Source organism: Myotis brandtii, unplaced genomic scaffold, assembly GCF_000412655.1.
Source record: "Myotis brandtii unplaced genomic scaffold, ASM41265v1 scaffold53, whole genome shotgun sequence".
NCBI lineage: Eukaryota > Metazoa > Chordata > Mammalia > Chiroptera > Vespertilionidae > Myotis > Myotis brandtii.
Window position 1 is genome coordinate 255663 of NW_005369942.1, and position 17921 is coordinate 273583.

Genomic DNA, 17921 nt, shown 5'->3' on the forward strand with positions numbered 1-17921 from the left:
GATGTTTCTCAGTGCTATAGCCGCATAAATCTTCTCATTTGAAAACATTTTCTTTTTTAAACTTTAAATGAGTATTATCTTTCCTCAGTGGAGACTGCAGGACATCTAGTTGGGGATTGGTAGTAGATCTTTGGATAGCAGGGTCTGAACTTAATGTTTTCCACTCAAAACATATGGGTATCATTTGGTTTGTTATACCTCACTCCCTTCCTTATTCTCACTTTAGGTAAGAGCCCAATAGTGGATCGAAAATGTGAATGGTCTAGAATTTTGGATTTCAGGCTGGTAGCAGTTGGGAACCAATCAGGATTCTTATACTAAGAATTCTGTAGTCAAAATAAGTGTTAGGAAGGTAAATTTGTAGAGAGCATCTAGGCTGTACTGGAAGCATAAGAGCCAAAAGGCAGGAATTCCATGTATGAGTCATTTGCAATTTTCTGTTCTTCGAATATGGAGGGTTCAGTCGCATCAAGAAGAATCCAAGAGGTTGCCCGACTTCACACAGATATTGTTGGGATCTGAACCCAGAACTTTCATGCTTGAAAGCTCATGCTATCCAGTGGTACCTTGATCAGAGAAGATGAAGATGAGGTTAGAGGGATTTGATGTTACAAAGTGGAATTCGAGGGAGCATTATTTTTCTTTACCAACAGATATACGTAGAAGCCAGTTTACAGGGAATTATGGAGGAATTGGATAACAATAAAATGGCCTCTCAAGCTACTAAAATGATTAGACAGTAGATTTAACCAGTCACTTGCTGTGCAAATATTTCATTTTCTGTCCAACTGACCTAATTTTTGTTCTTATATTCACCCCTTTTCTGTTTAAATGGTTGCTTGTTCCTTTTCTCTAAGTTCCCTAATACTATTCATGGCCCTGAGACAGTGGGTTTGTGGCCACATGTCAGTTAGTGACATGCCTTCTGGTCTATCTTTCTTTCCTTGTCCAGTCATGATGAATTTTTGTTGATTTTTGAGAAAGGCAGAAGTTGACCTTTGGCATAACTATCATGATCAGCTAGGAAGATCAGTAGAACTATCAAAATCTTTACATTTCCTCTTTTATAAAATAAAATTATGGGTTTTATTCTAAGTAAACTTATTAACAAAATGATTAGCACCAAAAATAAATACACCTAAAAGAAATTAAGAAAAACGATTAGCAGAAATAAACAGATAATACTATCTATATTGTTATTTTGAAAATATTTTTGTACACAAATACTACTTGATAATTGGCTTAGAATTTTGGGGTTGCCCTTGAAAAAAATTTATCAATTAAAAAAAAGTCGTCTTAGAAATTGTTGTTGCTTTTTTCCTTTCCAATATGTACAGCGTACAGAAAACAGCAGCTCTATTCATGGTAATACTGCTGTGTGCTTTTGTTTCATCCCTACCTAGGGCATCATTGCAGAGTATAACAAAATCAATGATGTGAAGGAAGACGATGACACAGAGAAGTTTAAAGAGGCCATTGTGAAATTCCACAGGCTGTTTGGGATGCCCGAGGAAGAGAAACTCGTCAACTATTACTCCTGCAGCTACTGGAAGGGGAAGGTCCCCCGTCAGGGTTGGATGTACCTCAGTATTAACCACCTTTGCTTTTATTCTTTTCTTATGGGAAGGGAAGGTAAGTTGTCTGGGATTTCAGAGGGAAGCTTAGGAAATTCTACTGAGGTTTGCCCTGAACTCATAAACCACATAACAAAATAAATACCAAAAATAAATCTATAGTTATGACTGGGTCAGCATTGCCTTTTAACTGTTTAACAAGTGAATTGTTTTCAGTTCAATATTTGTTAAAAAGAAAATGTTTTGATTAAGTAATAAAGATTCACCAAAGGCATAATTAATTTAGTAGACATGGACTTAAATTGACAATAATTATGAACTCGGAATTTATGTGGTTTGCATTTGTCTCTTACAACTAACAAACCAAACAATAATAGATGTGGTCACACAGATGCAAAGGAATTCAGGGCACCTGGGAGTTGGGGTGTGAGGGTGCAGTATCTCAGAGGGGTTTTAAGGAGCCGGGTGCTGACCGAGCCTTGCTCCCTGTGCTCAGCCAAGCTGGTGATCCGGTGGGTGGACATCACTCAACTGGAGAAGCGCGCCACGCTGTTTCTGCCCGACGTGATCAAAGTGAGCACACGGTCCAGCGAGCATTTCTTCTCCGTGTTTCTCAACATCAACGAGACCTTCAAGTTAATGGTGCAGCTCGCCAACATAGCCATGAGGCAGCTCTTAGACAACGAGGGATTCGAACAAGATCAATCCCTGCCCAAGCTGAAAAAGAAATCTCCTAAAAAAGTGTCCGCTCTAAAACGGTAGGTGCCAGAGACTGAGTCTTACAGACTTTGGAACCAAGAAACCCATCCATTTGTTCATGAACTGTGACATTTTCTGAACAACTCAAGGGCTCCGGACGCCTTTCTGGGTGGAGATACCAAAGTGGAAAAGGCTGCCTGCGGCACTCCCAGCACAGGAAGTGAGGCAGAGGTGGCCAGCTCCAGCACAACCTGGCGGAGCTCTCCTGGCCCCGTGGGCACACACGTGGGAAGATGGGCAGAGGGTAGGAAAGGCCTCTCAGTGGAGACTGCGAGGAGCTGGGGTCTCAGTGGTAGTGGAAGCTGCCCCTGCAGATTGAGTCGGGTGGCTGTTCCCAGCACAGGGAAAAGGCAGAGAGAAGGAAGTCCATCCCATGTCTGGAAGGTGGCAGGGCACAGGGGAGGAGAGGCTGCTGAGAAGCCTGGACGTCTGGATATGGGAGCAGAGCTAGAGAGAGGGGGGGGGAAACGTTGACGCTCTGTAGTGTGACTGTAGGCATGGAGCTGCCCTACACTGAGGTGGGGAATGAGAGAGGGATGAGCATGTGCAGGGATGTGAGAGCTCAGTCTGATCCTGTCCAGCAAGTTGCCTGCAGGACATCTAGTTGGGGATTGGACCAGTAACATATGGAATTGGAAGTCCCTGGCTTACAGCTGGTAGTTGGAACCTGACAGATGTCACCACAATGAGTGTCTTTGGTGATTTGAGTCATGTTTCAACCGAGTGGTAGAGGATGAACGGGATTATTGCAGTGGTTTAAATAGCAAATGAAAGGAAGGAAAGGGAATTAGGCAAGAATATATTGCTTTTTTTTAAAAAAAAAAATCATTGGTAAAGGAGGGGCATTGCTCTCTTTAGAATGTAGAAGATTTGAATACAGGTTAAGAAGGGAAGAGCGTTTGGATGAAGGTGGGTGCAGGTAGGGGTGGAGGAGGGTAGGTGCAGGGACAGGAGGACCAGAGGTAAAAGTATAAGAAAACAATAACTTTAATATGTGTGCTGAGACCTCTCCTTTTGTGACAGGGAAAGGAAGTAAGACTAGTGGGGATGGAGGTAATTTTGGAGATGGAGGGAGGGCGCTCCTACCTAGCTTCAAGAGGCTACGGTCGGGTAGAGCTTGAGGGGAGAGGTTTCAACAAGCTATATGAAGAACAGGAAGAAAGTCAGGGGGAAAGATTGTAGTCAGAGGACCCAGCTTAGGCTGTGGAAACTAGTTGTCCATGAGGTGGGTTATTCCTGTATTTCAGGCCATTTTGTTGTCTGTGGAGGGTGGCAGTGAGATCAGCAGACTCAAGAGGCTCGTTTGCATCCTCTTTCTTAAAAGATACTCACCCCCCACCACACACACACACACATCAAGTGGCTCTGGATACGTGTAAATGTGACAGTCTCTTTAGAAATTATTGTATTCCTTTAGTAAAAGAATGAATTTCCTGTGCAGGCCTAGTTTCCTAAGACTCTTGAACATTTTCAGATATTGATTATAAAATGACTACAGAAGGGATCTAACTATATTAAGATAATTTCATTATGGCTTTGGGTCATAGGTTGGCATTAGTGGCGATAGTAAACCAAGAAGGTAGGGATAAGTCCAGCAAGATCGAGGAGGGGAAAGGTGGGTTGGGCACCCTCTGTGGCTGCATCATTTAGAGCAGTGGTTCTCAACCTTCCTAATGCTGCGACCCTTTAATACAGTTCCTCATGTTGTGGTGACCCCCAATTTCATTGTTACAAATTGAACATAATTAAAGCATAGTGATTAATCACAAAACCAATATGTAATTATATATGTGTTTTCCGATGGTCTTAGGCGATCCCTGTGAAAGGGTCGTTTGACCCCCAAAGGGGTCTCGACCCACAGGTTGAGAACCGCTGATTTAGAAGGTATTGAAACATTTCTTTTGCGTGATGCGAGTTATTATTATTGCTTTCCAGCGATCTTGACGCCAGGGCCAAGAGTGAGAGGTACCGTGCACTTTTCCGGCTGCCCAAAGATGAGAAATTAGACGGCCACACAGACTGCACCCTCTGGACCCCATTTAACAAAATGCACATTTTGGGGCAAATGTTTGTGTCCACAAATTACATCTGCTTTACCAGCAAGGAGGAAAACTTGTGTAGCCTCATTATCCCACTGCGGGAGGTAAGCCTCAGGTGAAATGGATTTCTAAGTTTCAGTTGTGATACTTTTCTGTGTGAACCAGGAATATATTTACCAGAAGTTGGCTGGCTTTTAACCGTAAGTGAATGTTCGTAATTCTTTGGTGGCACCTGCCACCCTTTCATGTGTTGCCATTGATCTGAGTGACGGTGGGACCTGAGAGAGTTCTTCCAATGGCAGCCTAGTGTTTTACATGGAGATCTCGTTCTTATTCAGGTTTGGTGAGGCCCACGGGTCAGGAAGTGACTGCCATTGAGAGATAGATTGTATCTTTGGAGTGGGGAACACACACTACAATATGCAGATGATGTATTATAGAAATGTAGACCTGAAACCTATATGATTTTATTAACCAGTGTTACCCCAATATAGTCAATAAAAATGAATAAATAAATAAATGAAAGTGCAATAAAAATTAAAAAAAGAAAGATAGGTAGATTTAGACCAGGGGTGGGCAAACTTTTTGACTCGAGGGCCACAATGGGTTCTTAAACTGGACCGGAGGGCCGGAACAAAAGCATGGATGGAGTGTTTGTGTGAACTAATATAAATTCAAAGTAAACATCATTACATAAAAGGGTACGGTCTTTTTTTTTTTTTTTTAATTAAATCTTTATTGTTCAGATTATTACTTTTTTTTAGTTTTAGACTCACAGATCCCACTGGGAGGGACCATGGGGGCCACTTGGCTAAGCACCAGGCAGGCAAAGGGAGTAGGGGAGACTGTGTGTCAGAGTCTTTATTGTGGTCTCCAAGGGAAGGAACAGAAGAGGCAGGGTAAGCAGGCTGATTTGAATAATCGCAATGGATTCTGGGGTGTAGGTGCTGTTCCTAGTTATCTGGTATCTGGCCCCAGGGCAATGAGGGCAGGTGAACAGCGAGCCTGAGTGAGAGCTGGATAGAGGAGGTGGTTGGGCTGTGGGATCTGGATGGGTTGGCTTGCAGAGGCAAGGCCTGTTCCAGGTGAGTCTCTGGGAGTTGTCTGGCTCTGGAAGGGTGGTCCTACCAGGGTCTGCAAGGCCCCAAGATTTCAAAGCATCAGATACAGATACAGAAACTGGAAAATGTAGTTATTCCACCTGCCTCACCGCCTGAGGGCAGCTTCGTCTGAAGGACACGGCCTCGGTTGTGAATCCAAAAGCCAAGTGTTCAGATCTGGCCCTCGGATTCCCTGCAGGAAGCGCCAGGGCTGAGCCCAGCCCAGATCTGCCCAGTCTGAATCTCTGCAAGTTCCAGAATCTGCATTTTAATCAAGTCCCAGGCTGGTTCTCATGTACAATCAAGACGAAGAAGCAGTCGTACTGTATGTGGGTGTAGGCTGGTTCTGTTGTGTCTGCACAGGGTGCTCCTGTGGAAGCCTGGCTTGAGGTTTGGGCTTGAGAAGGAGCTCCAGGTTAGGGCATCAAGGGTTGGCAGTCCTGCAGTTTCTAACCTGGAAACTTGTAGCCTCCCCTGGCCCTGTTCTAGAAGTGAAGGTGGTTCGAAGTGTTGGTTATGAAAATGGGCCCTTTGTTAAGATTCCCTGTAGTCGAGGATTCAAGCTTCCCTCTGCCTTCGTTTCTTTTAAAAAATAATTTAAGCATTTTTTCTTCTTTTAAGAATAATGCACCACCATTACAGAAAATATGTAGAAGTATAGACAAATAGGAAAAAAACAAAATTCATCCCTCGTCCCACCATTCAGAGACAACCGCTGTGAACATTCCGCTGTACTGTTCTCCAGGTTTCTTCTCTACTTTGTTGCGTATATAGCAGTGATGTCATTCAGTTAAAAAACAAAGAGAATTTTTATTTTTTGCTTATTTCCTTTAACAGCGAGTATATTTCTTAAACTTTTCCCTGTATCACTAAATATTCTTTTGCGATATAATTTTTAATGACTGCATATTATTTCGTTCAATGGATATATAGTTTATATGTTCAGTTACCTATGATTGGACCTTTGCATTATTTTTAGTTTTCTCCCAATCATATGTATCATTTTCCTTAAATTATAAAGTCCTGGGAGCTGAATTGGTGGACTGAAGAGAATGGAAAATGTCAGGCAGTTGGCACATCTAGTTCTTACAGGCTGAGCTAACTGGTATTATGACACCTTCTGAGGCCAAGATACTTTGTTGGTGGTGAGTTCTGAGATGGGTAATTCAACAGTATTTACATTTGCTTCTGAAATGGATTTTAAAGCTTTTCCAGCCGATTTACCTTCTTTGCCAATAAACTGTTCCTAACTTAATTTTCTTCGTCAAGTACTGCCTGAGTGTAGGAAAGCAGAGCGACCTGAAATGGCCAGGGAAACCCACCTTGGGATTAAGAATGTACCGTGGCGGTGCCGTTTGTGAATCTGAGCGAGGCACCATTCTCTGAACCAGAGGGAAGTGAGCAGAGAAGGGCTGAGGTGCTGCTGAGGCATCTGCTCTCTCCTGTTCAGAATCTGCCAAGGTTTTGGATCCAGCCAGCTCTGTTTACATGTTAGTGCGATTACAATACAATAATGAGAGCCAGGGGAGTTGGGAGAATGGAGACGGATATTCTCAGCCCGTCTTCCCCTCGCTAGTTTCCGAACAGGTCGTAGGGCAGAGATAGCTCAGTCGTATTTCGGGGTGAATCGGAGCAGGGACAGCAGTGGAGGCAGCATGTAGAAATAAAGCATGTTTGGGTTGGAGGAATGCAGCTCAGTGAAATGGCAGTGCCCTTCCCTTAACCTGGGGAAACTCGGAGAGATATTAACAGTGGAGCCCTAACCCTCACTAATGGAAGAAGCAAAGGACTTAATGTAATTTTTATTACCTTCTGGTAAACGATAATGACAAAGCTGAGGGGTGGGGCCCCCACCTCCCCACCCTCTTTCCGGAATCTGTCTGAGTAGAGAGTGGTCTCTCCGTGGACTGTGTACCTTTAGGAACTGAGTTAAGCTGACGAATTAGCAAGGGCCTCCATGGGAACGTTCAGTCCTGTTTGGAATGGACATATTAGCATTAGCTGGACTGGGAATTGACTGGAGATTATTAACGTATATTCCACATCTAGACTTAAGGTACACCTGAGCAACAGATGGTCAATGATTACACAGAATCAGGTTGCTGTAGATTTTTTGTTGTTAATCCTCACCCAAGGATATTTTTTCCATTGAATTTCAGAATGGAAGGGAGGGAGAGACACAGAGAGAAACATCAATGTGATCAACAGATGGTCAGTGATTACACAGAATCAGGTTGCTGTAGATTTTTTTGTTGTTAATCCTCACCCAAGGATTTTTTTCCCCATTGAATTTCAGAATGGATGGGAGGGAGAGACACAGAGAGAGAAACATCAATATGAGAGAGACACATCGATTGGTTGCCTCCCGCATGCATGGGGCCAGGGGTGGAGCCTGCAGCAAAGGTACATGCCCTTGATCAAAATCGAACCCATGACACTTCAATCCGTAGGCTGATGCTGTAACCACCGAGCAAAACTGGTTAGGGCACGTTGCTGTAGATTTTGAAGAAACTTCTGAGGCAGCAAAACCGGAGGATAAAGTGAACTGATCAGATTCCTCATTAGATAGAGATTCCAGATGACACCCCCCCCCCATTTTAGTCATAAATTTCCTTGTGAATGTTCCATATTGAACTCTGAGATTTGATTAAGTTCCAGTCTACTTTATAACCCAAGGTACTGAAAATGTGTTTCAGTAAATTGTAGAAAACTCGAAGGTAGCCAGTACCCTTTCCTGGAGGCCCAAAGCTCACAGGATACAAACCTATTAGAATTCATTTGATGACAATATTTTGTAACCCACGTAGCTCGAGCATTCTTAGGTTTTATGTGGGGGTTGCTGGTTGTTTCTGTATTCATGATCCAGCCAGATAAAGGACTTTCCTCTTGGACTTGATCAAGATCCACATGGCTCTCTGGGTGTTAGGTACAGAGCTTGAACCTTTAATTCCCTTGGCGTCTGTCACTTAATTCTGACACCTGGTGCCCAGAAATAAATTTGTTGTGAGCTTTTATAGGTCTTTTTAAAATAGGCATTGTTTAACTTTTTCCCTAAGTGCCATGGGAGAATCCTGTTCATGATGAGGAGGGTTTTTCCTGCTTCTCTAGCCTCTTTGCTTTCAGGAAAAGAGAACGTTTTTATGTGCAGCTCCAGGAACCGCAGAGGATTCCTTTGGAATACATATACCTAACCGTGTGCGTTTATGGAACCTGACGTAGACGTCGGGTCCTGCAGTTGGTCCCCTGACGGATCCCGGTTTGGCCATGGCCACTTTGCACTTGGGCTGTGAACTTTTTAGGCAGCGCCAATAGGTTTTTTAGCTTTGAAAGGAAGAGAAAAGTTTTTAAAGTGCTGCTTTGAAGGAAAGTGTATTTCACATGAAAATGCTGATGAAGAGGTTAAAGTTGGACCTGTCTAAACTGCTTGCAAGTAGAATGAAGAGGGGGAGGGGAGCTTTAATTATATAGTCAGCATCACTGCAATTAAGCCATTAGGGCAGCGGTTCTCAACTTGGCTGCACATTAGAATCACCTGGGAATCTTTTTAAAATCCTGATTTCTGGGCCTCATCCTCCGGAAATTCTGTTTCTTTGTTACTAATGTTGTGGCCCCACCCCATAACAAAGAAACAGAATTTCTGGAGGATGAGGCCCAGAAATCAGGATTTTAAAAAGATTCCCAGGTGATTCTAATGTGCAGCCAAGGTTGAGAACCACTGCTCTAAGACTTTGCGGATTCTATCAACTCAGTGGCCTGGCCCCCTGATAGCTTTTCTGGATGGTCTCAGCCTTGTTTACAATCAATTAACCCTCACTTTTGTTTTGCCTTAGGCCAGTGGTGGTGCAGATGGGGCTGCAGTTAAGCCGTTTACATCCTGTCTGTTCAGAATTGAGTGAGGCCTGCAAAGCCCTGGAGGCCGAGGGAGCCGGTTGAAGGGTTGCCTGTGTTCTGAAAACCACCCCAACATGGAGCTTGGTGAAAGGAACCGGCACCAGGGACTGTTTTCTGTCTCAGATGCATAATGCAGCAGCTAGGAGTCCTCTCCTTGATGGCTCCATGAAATGTTAATGAAAATCAGAGAATTCCTTCGCAGGGTTTCTCAGCCTTGGCACTGTGAGCGCCCTGGGCTGGCCTGTGTTGGGGGCAGGCCGTCCTGTGCACTGTAGCATGTCTGGCAGCATATATGCTCTGCATATGTGCTAATCCGAGAGACAAATGGCCTCTACCTACCAGATGCCAGCCGGACCCTCCACTGTGACAACCAAAAACGCCTCCAGAGGTTGCCCAGTGTTTCCTGGGGCATAAAATCACCCTCAGCTGAAAAGAAACGTTTTAGAAAAAAACAGCAAGATGGTTCTAACTTCTGGTATGAGCTCCATCCTGATTTGCTGTTTGATTTGGTTGGAACAGAGTCGAAGAATCTGAATTTGCCTCAATAAAACAAGCATGGTTCCTATAGGACAGTGATGGCGAACCTTTTGAGCTCGGCATGTCAGCATTTTGAAAAACCCTAACTTAACTCTGGTGCCGTGTCACATATAGAAATTTTTTGATATTTGCAACCATAGTAAAACGAAGACTTATGTTTTTGATATTTACTTTATATATTTAAATGCCATTTAACAAAGAAAAATCAACCAAAAAAATGAGTTCGCGTGTCACCTCTGACACGCGTGTCATAGGTTCGCCATCACTGCTATAGGACATAAGAGTGCCATGACCCTTCTTTAGTGCTGATCAGGGGCTGCCGTTGGGGACTCCCTGAGAAGTCATGCTCTTTGTCTCCTGTTTCTTTTCAGGTGACAATTGTAGAAAAGGCGGACAGCTCCAGCGTCCTCCCCAGTCCTCTATCCATCAGCACCAGGAACAGGATGACCTTCCTGTTTGCCAACTTGAAAGACAGAGACTTTCTGGTGCAGAGGATCTCTGACTTCCTGCAGCAGACGACCTCCAGAATATACTCGGACAAAGAGTTTGCAGGGAGCTACAACAGCTCGGACGATGAGGTCTGTGGAAGACACCTGGGGTGTTTTGGTTTGTCCTGTTAGTCTGGGGTGTTCACCTGCTTGCCTGTTTTGATTGACCTTTGAGCTTGGAAGCTGTGCTAAGACACACCATCTACCCTGATGCCCAGAGCAATATCTCATTTAAATCTCATGGCATTTGTATTTGGGACCATAATGCTGGGCAGAACTTTATAGATAGCTCACCTCATCCTCTTATTTTACGTTTGAAGAATGATGAAGTCATTTGTCCTGGTTACACAGCAAGTGACTCTGGTCCATATAGTGACATTGTTGGGAATGGTACAGAGGTCACTAAATGAAGTCTCAAACCTGAAATATAACATCATTATGATGATTTTATTTTATTATGATTAGATACATAGTGTGTCCCTCTTGAATTACATCTGGACCAATATCCAGGGAATCTGGAGCCCATAAAAATAGGTCACTCGCTCAAGTAACAGTGTGAGTTACTGGCAGCTAAAACGTACTATAAAGGTGATGAGCTCACAAGTAACATCTCTGCCCCTGTCACCTGCCCCAAGCTTTTGTGGGAATTTTGAGGCACCAGAAACGAGAGGAGGGGAGGGAGGCCTTCCCATAAGCAGATGATTCAATCATAGCATGCTTTTCACACATGCTAATCCGAGAGAGAAATGGCCAATCAGTTTGTTGCAAAAATACAGCCGAAATACAGGGAAAACCTATTTTGAGGATTGAAGTTCTAAAGCCTATAAGCCATGCACCTGTCTAATTCCCACCAAAATGCTGGCTTGCTGCCTTTTTTCTGTTTCTTCACAAAGCAAGAAACTTCTTGAACCGTGGCATGGCTTTTGTTATCTGTAGAGGACGCTGAAGGGCTGCTGCCCAAACCTTAAGTGTCTCGTTCCTCTCTGCGACTGCAGGTGTACTCTCGGCCCAGCAGCCTCGTTTCCTCCAGCCCCCAGAAAAACTCCAGCTCGGACTCCGAGGGAGAGCGCCAGTTTAACCTAAATGGCAACAGTGTCCCCACGGCCACACAGACCCTGATGACCATGTATCGGCGGCGGTCTCCCGAGGAATTCAATCCAAAATTGGTGGGTCCCTCCTGCTCTTCCCTGAAACTTTCTATAATAGATAATTACCATTTAAAAATATCTATAATAATAAAAGCGTAATATGCTAATTAGACCAGATGACCTTCCAGATGAAGACAGGGCTGCGAGGACCGAGGCAGAGGTGGCCGCTGCTGCGGTGGCGGGGGCCGAGTCCATTGCGTGAATTTTGTGTATTGGACCTCTAGTCTGTATATATGAAAGCCTAATATGCAAAGTGTCCCCTCGGGAGTTCGACCGACTGAGAGTTCGGTCACTCGCTATAACGTGCACTGACCACCAGGGGGCGGCACGGAGCGAAGGGAATTTCTGGCCAGCAGCCAGCAGCTGGCATCCAGGGAAGGGAGGCCCCGGCCAGCAGCCGGCAGCTGCTATGGACCCTACCTGTGCATGAATTTCGTGTACTGGGCCTCTAGTTTTTTAAATAAAAATGAACTCATATCTATGTAAATAGATATTTTCTTGTAAGTAAAGCAGATCTTGTCTAAATGTGTCATTAGGTTTCAGAGTGGCTTTTCATGGATGGCGACGAGTTCTAGAGGGTATAGGTGACATTTTTTTTTTGTCTTGATCTCACTACTGTTTAAGTCAACCCATCATATAAGTTTTTAGTGCACATTTAAAAAACTTACTTGAACTTGGAGGCATGGGCGTAAAGCCATTACTATCATCTGCATTCTGCTGACCTGTCTCAGGGAAGAAGAATTCTGACTCGGGGCCAGAAGGCGTCATGACAGGACCGCAGGACGTGATAGATGGGCCCAATTAGGGAAGGAGGCCAGAATGTCTGAGTCCTGCCTTCTCATGAGTTCTGTCCAGAACTTCCCTCCGTTCGCAAGGGGCAATGTTCACACTTTCCATGGGACCTCTCACCATCCTCAAAGTCCTTTGGGATATCATCATGTGTCATTATCCCTTTCAGGCCAAGGAGTTTTTGAAAGAGCAAGCCTGGAAGATTCACTTTGCCGAGTATGGGCAAGGGATCTGCATGTACCGCACAGAAAAAACTCGGGAGCTGGTGCTGAAGGGCATCCCAGAGAGCATGCGGGGCGAGCTCTGGCTGCTGCTCTCAGGTACGAGGGCTGGGCGGGACCCCGGGCCTCCCCGTCGCCCTCTGTCATGCATCAGAGTTCTTTCAAAGATGCAAACCCCAGTGCAGAGCTAAATCTTTCCTGGCCAGAGCCTTGAAGTCCCTTAATAAAAATACAGGACACGTATTCAGTGACCCAACTGTGGAAGCCACCCCTTTTGAGTCCTGATAACCTCATGTATTGTTTACTGACATTATTTAGGGGAAAAAAGAACTCAAAGGACTAGAGTATCATTCTCTGTCGTTTTGGGAGTCCTTTTCCTTCCCCAGCTGTGTCATTGATTATGTTGAAGTATAACAGTGTGTGGCCAGAACAGTCATTGGTATGGAGAGGGAGGGGGTAGGAGGAGTAAGGAAGCCTTGTCCTTGATTTTGCCACCGACTGAATTCACTGGTTATCCCTGGAGACAGAGCAGAGACCAGAGTCTGCACAGATCACACTTCTCCTCCAAGATGGAGATGTTAGGAAGGTCAGAAGGGGACAGGTCATGCACCCATGGGACCAAAGTATCCACCTTTCCTGATCCAAGCCATGCTCATGCCCAAACATAACCCGGTCAGGTCACACCTGGGAGCCCTGAGCCCAGAGGTCCTCCCAGCCCCATCCTCCCACCCTCGTCCCTCACAACATCAAGGCCTTCCCTTGGGGGTCACCAGTTTTGACTATATAGGTCAGGTGCTCTGCTTGGGTGGAGGCCTGAAATGTGATCATTCTAAATAGGTGGATGTGAATATTTTTATTTGAACCCACGATGGTCCTACTCTAGTGCTATTATGAAAGCCTTTCATTTAAAAAATAACATAAAATTAAGAGTTTCCAGACTTACAGCAAAGTCTGGAAAAAGAAACCAACCTCATAGCTTTTCTAAAAGCAGATGTAAATGGTGATTGCCCATAATGAGATGTAGTATTAGCATCTCAGAAGTAGGACAGATAGGATCTTGGAAAATAATTGGCTTTACCTGTTTTATGTAAAAGTTGCTTGTTCTATCCTCATTTACAGGTCTTGTTTTTCTCGTCCTTAAGTAGACCAGCCAGAGCTCCTCATTTAGAAACTCAAATTTGAGTCAACTTCTCTCTAATCACAAACCCAGCCCACGAGGACCCTGACTGTCCAGTCTTCCGCCTTCCTGGGGTTTGGCCAACTAGTCTCCCTGACAACCTGATTCAAATCGCTGGCAGAGTAATCAAAAAATTCCATTTTCATCTTCCTTACTCAGATTGGGAGTTATTTATAGCACGGTTCAGATGAAAATGAAACTTGAGAGGAGCACCAGGAAACAGTGCACACAGCAGCACTCTGTTGCGGAGACATTTAGGCACAGTATTTTCTCTAACTGTGATGAGCTACAGGAGGCCAGAGGGTGAGTGGCCTACAGGCCACCTCGATTGGGTATAAAACAGCCCCCATTTTCAGCCTGTCCACCGGGGGTGGGGTTCATGTGGAAGCCAGCTTGCCCATCGGGAGAGAGCCCAGCTCCTAGCAGGGGAGCCCCACCTGCTTCCTGTGACCCTTAGGGACTCTGGGCAGGGACCTGGCTCTGACCCCATTGAAGGGAAGTGCAGGTCAAATGGCAAGTCAGCCTTGCAGATCACCCTGGAGGACAGAGCTAAAGCCAATGTTAAGTAGCTGCCCCACAGCCTTTTCCAGGGCAAGTGTGAGGGTAAGGCTGGGCTCTCTGGGTGACCTTCAGGGACAAGGACTGGGTCAGCACAGGGCTCTAATTTCTAAATAGTAAAATACAAATGAATATACATACATACATTTTATATATGTGTGTATATATATAATCTGTATTCATATATACACACATATACATGTTACATAATGTATATGTGTGTACATAGTTTGTATATATATCATATGTACTAGTATATATATACTTTATACTTATATATAAATTATATTTATGTAACGTATAGGAAAGTATAGTTTATACTTACATAAATTACATATAATTATGTTTAGGTTTAGATATTTGTATACAGGGTTTTTCTGTCTTCAAAAAATTTTAGACTGTCAAACTACAGCAGGAAGGTTGGGGAGGGTTGGGGGAGAGGTAAGAGATCATCCAAAGGACTTGTATGCATGCATATAAGCATAACCAATGGACACAAGACACTGGGGGTAGGGGAGGCTGGGGGAAGGTCAAGGGGGAAAAAAAGGAGACAGATGTACTACTCTTTGTAATATTTTAAGCAATAAAAAAAATAATAATAAAAAAATAAAGTAAAAAAAAAATTTAAATGGAAGTCTCTCAGCCCACCTCTGCACCCCCTGCCCAGCCTCTGAGGGCTCCCAACCATAGCCACCATTCCCCACTGCTGGGAACACCCTCACCACCCCAGCATTTTAAAAAATCCCTCCACATATTCTATTACCTCCTCTCCAAATGGCTTCATACTCTTCAATATGGCTATTTAAGCCCCTCAGAGCTTCCATTTCAGTAAAGTTTTCAACTTGTTTTGAGAGGCAAAAATCTCCTTTTTCAAGTGCAATCTTCAGGAAAACCCCAATCAAGTAAAAGCAGAGCTGCTGTGTTTGAAGGGAGGGCCGAGGCCCCAGCCTGCCTTACTCTGATTACCTCCCTCCTCTGCTCGTTAGCGACCCCTCAGGGTGGTTTGTGGAAGCTGCTCAGGACACAGTTTTTAGGCTTGTAGACCTCCCTCCACGTGATGGGACTTGTAAGTAGCCAGCTTACTGTGGAGCTTAGGCAGGAGACCCCTCTCAATGTCCTGGTCTCAGCCATGACGGCAGCACACCACTCTACCTCCGGGGACTTACTGTTATTTCACAGGTGCCCTTTGAATGGCTGGGGAAGTGAGGTTCGGTGGGTGAGTTGAGGCTGCAGACCAAGGACAGGGCTCCCACTTTTTGACGTGGTGTCTGTTGGTATTTCCCAGGTGCCATCAATGAGAAGGCCACGCACCCTGGGTACTACGAAGACCTCGTGGAGAAGTCCATGGGGAAGTACAATCTCGCCACGGAGGAGATCGAGAGAGATCTGCACCGCTCCCTCCCAGAGCATCCAGCCTTCCAGAATGAGATGGGCATTGCTGCTCTGAGGAGAGTCTTAACCGCTTATGCTTTTCGAAACCCTAACATAGGGTACTGCCAGGTAAATGTCACAGATGCTTTGTACTAATTGTGTTACTAGCTAGTAAGTAAGAAGAAAGAAGACTTTATGGTCATCAGCGCTATCACTGCACTGCACCGGGGTTTCTTGACCTTGGCAGTGTTGGCATGGTGGCCTGGATACTTCTTTTTGTGGGTCTGCCCTGTGCTTTGTAGGATGTTCCATACACTCCTGTTTGATGACACGTTTGACAGCATCTAGCTACTAAGTGCCAGTAGAACCTCCCAGGCGCGGCGATCGGAATGTCTCTAGACTTTGCCGGATTTCCCCTGCAGAGCAAAGGCTCCCTAGTTGAGGACCACTGCACTGCACAGAGGAGCCAGGAGACAAGAATGCCCTGACTAGTCACCACCACCTAGCGGGTGACCTCAGAAAGTCCCTGTGGCCTCTCCGATGCACCGTCATCCTGGGGGAGCAGAGAGCGTGCCTGAGCACCAGGCCTCTGCTCCTGCATTCTGGGTCCCACAGTGCTCCTACTCTGCATCCTCCTAAGCCCGTGGTCGGCAAACTGCGGCTCGCGAGCCACATGCGGCTCTTTGGCCCCTTGAGTGTGGCTCTTCCACAAAATACCACGTGCGGGCGCTCACGTACAGTGCGATTGAAACCTCGTGGCCCATGTGCAGAAGTTGGTATTTTGTGGAAGAGCCACACTCAAGGGGCCAAAGAGCCGCATGTGGCTCTCGGGCTGCAGTTTGCCAACCACTGTCCTAAGCAATCATGACCTTGAGAATATAACTTTTATATGCTATGGTTATAATTAATACAGTACACATTTCAATAAATGCTAAATGTGATTGAAAAAAGTGTTGCTGCACATACCAACTAAAATGATCTCTGATACTAGTACACAGACCACAATCGAGAAAGGTCCAAGATAATGTGACCTTTAAGTTTTAAAGGCCACATATTTAGAGGGGCCTTCTCTGGCCATCCACCTAAAAGCTAAAGGCTTAATTCCAACACACACACACACACACACACACACACACACACACACACACACACAATGCAGGTCTCCTTGTACCACATTTTATTTATTTGATAGCACAATTTAAATATACCCCCCAAATTGATTAACCTTCACATCTTTATTCTGTCTCTCTGACACCAACACTTAAGTCCTGTGTAACTTGTTACCACTGTGTCCCCCCATCAACTCTCATCCTTCACCCCCCAATACATAGTCCAGAGCCTGCTACAAAGTAGACCCTTAAAAAAACTTACCTTGACTTGATAACTGGCCAAGCCAGTCATGTCATGACCTAGAATCATCTGGTTAATTCTCAAGTGGAATTTTAGTAATGATTTCACTTGGGAAAATATTGAGTAAGACTTACTACAAGAAAGAGCCTATTAGACCTTTTTTGGCATTTATATTATAGAAGTCTGATGGACAATTACTGGTTTCTAGAAGATCAAAAGAAGTACAGGAATTAGTTGGCTTCTGATAGAATGGAGTTCATATCTGTCTTTGGATCGTTCTCTTTTTAATTAAGAGGACTATTCAAGTAGTTGACTGTCTCCCTAAGAGCTATCTGATAATATCTTTTAATAAAGCAGGTCACTCCAGAATGTATGTCACCGTACTTATCAGGACCTTCCTTATCCAGATGGAAATAATAGGCCAGGACTCTTAAGTTTAAAGGGTTTCATTGTTCTCGGAGGAGAGCCTTAAGCCATGTGTACCCCGTTATGGAAACCATTAGGATAGATTAAGAAGCTTTGTCAAATAGCCTCTGGGCAAAGTGTTTGAATGAGGGTTTGCCTGTCTCTCTCAGTGAATATTGGTGTTCCTGAAGACCCTTAATACTTACAGGCCAAGGACTTAAGTGGTTTTACATTTTTTAAAAAATGTACATTTTTATTGATTTCAGAGAGGAAGGAAGAGAGGGGGGGGGAGAGAGGGAGAGAAGTATCTATACTAATAAATGGATAACATGCTAATTAGACCAGGAGACCTTCCAGACATCCTTCTGGACAAAGCCATGGTGGCAGAGTCTAGGCAGAGGCGGTTAGGGGCGATCAGGCCAGGAGGGGAGGGCAGTTGGGGGAGAGCAGGCCGGCAGTGGGGGCCATTTGGGGGGTGAACAGGCCGGCGGGGGGTGGGGGGGGCAGCTGGGGG

At 44.9% G+C, this 17921-nt stretch overlaps 1 protein-coding gene across 1 annotated transcript in view; it reads left to right on the forward strand.

Annotated features, from left to right (window-relative positions):
* Positions 1 to 17921, forward strand: part of TBC1D9 (TBC1 domain family, member 9 (with GRAM domain)) — a 114299-nt gene that overhangs the window by 76918 nt on the left and 19460 nt on the right. Inside the window, exons 4-10 of the mRNA XM_014548949.1 lie at positions 1404 to 1632; positions 2071 to 2332; positions 4269 to 4476; positions 10272 to 10478; positions 11384 to 11554; positions 12495 to 12645; positions 15567 to 15781. Coding sequence (XP_014404435.1) covers positions 1404 to 1632; positions 2071 to 2332; positions 4269 to 4476; positions 10272 to 10478; positions 11384 to 11554; positions 12495 to 12645; positions 15567 to 15781 — 1443 coding nt within the window. The remainder of the gene's footprint in view (positions 1 to 1403; positions 1633 to 2070; positions 2333 to 4268; positions 4477 to 10271; positions 10479 to 11383; positions 11555 to 12494; positions 12646 to 15566; positions 15782 to 17921) is intronic.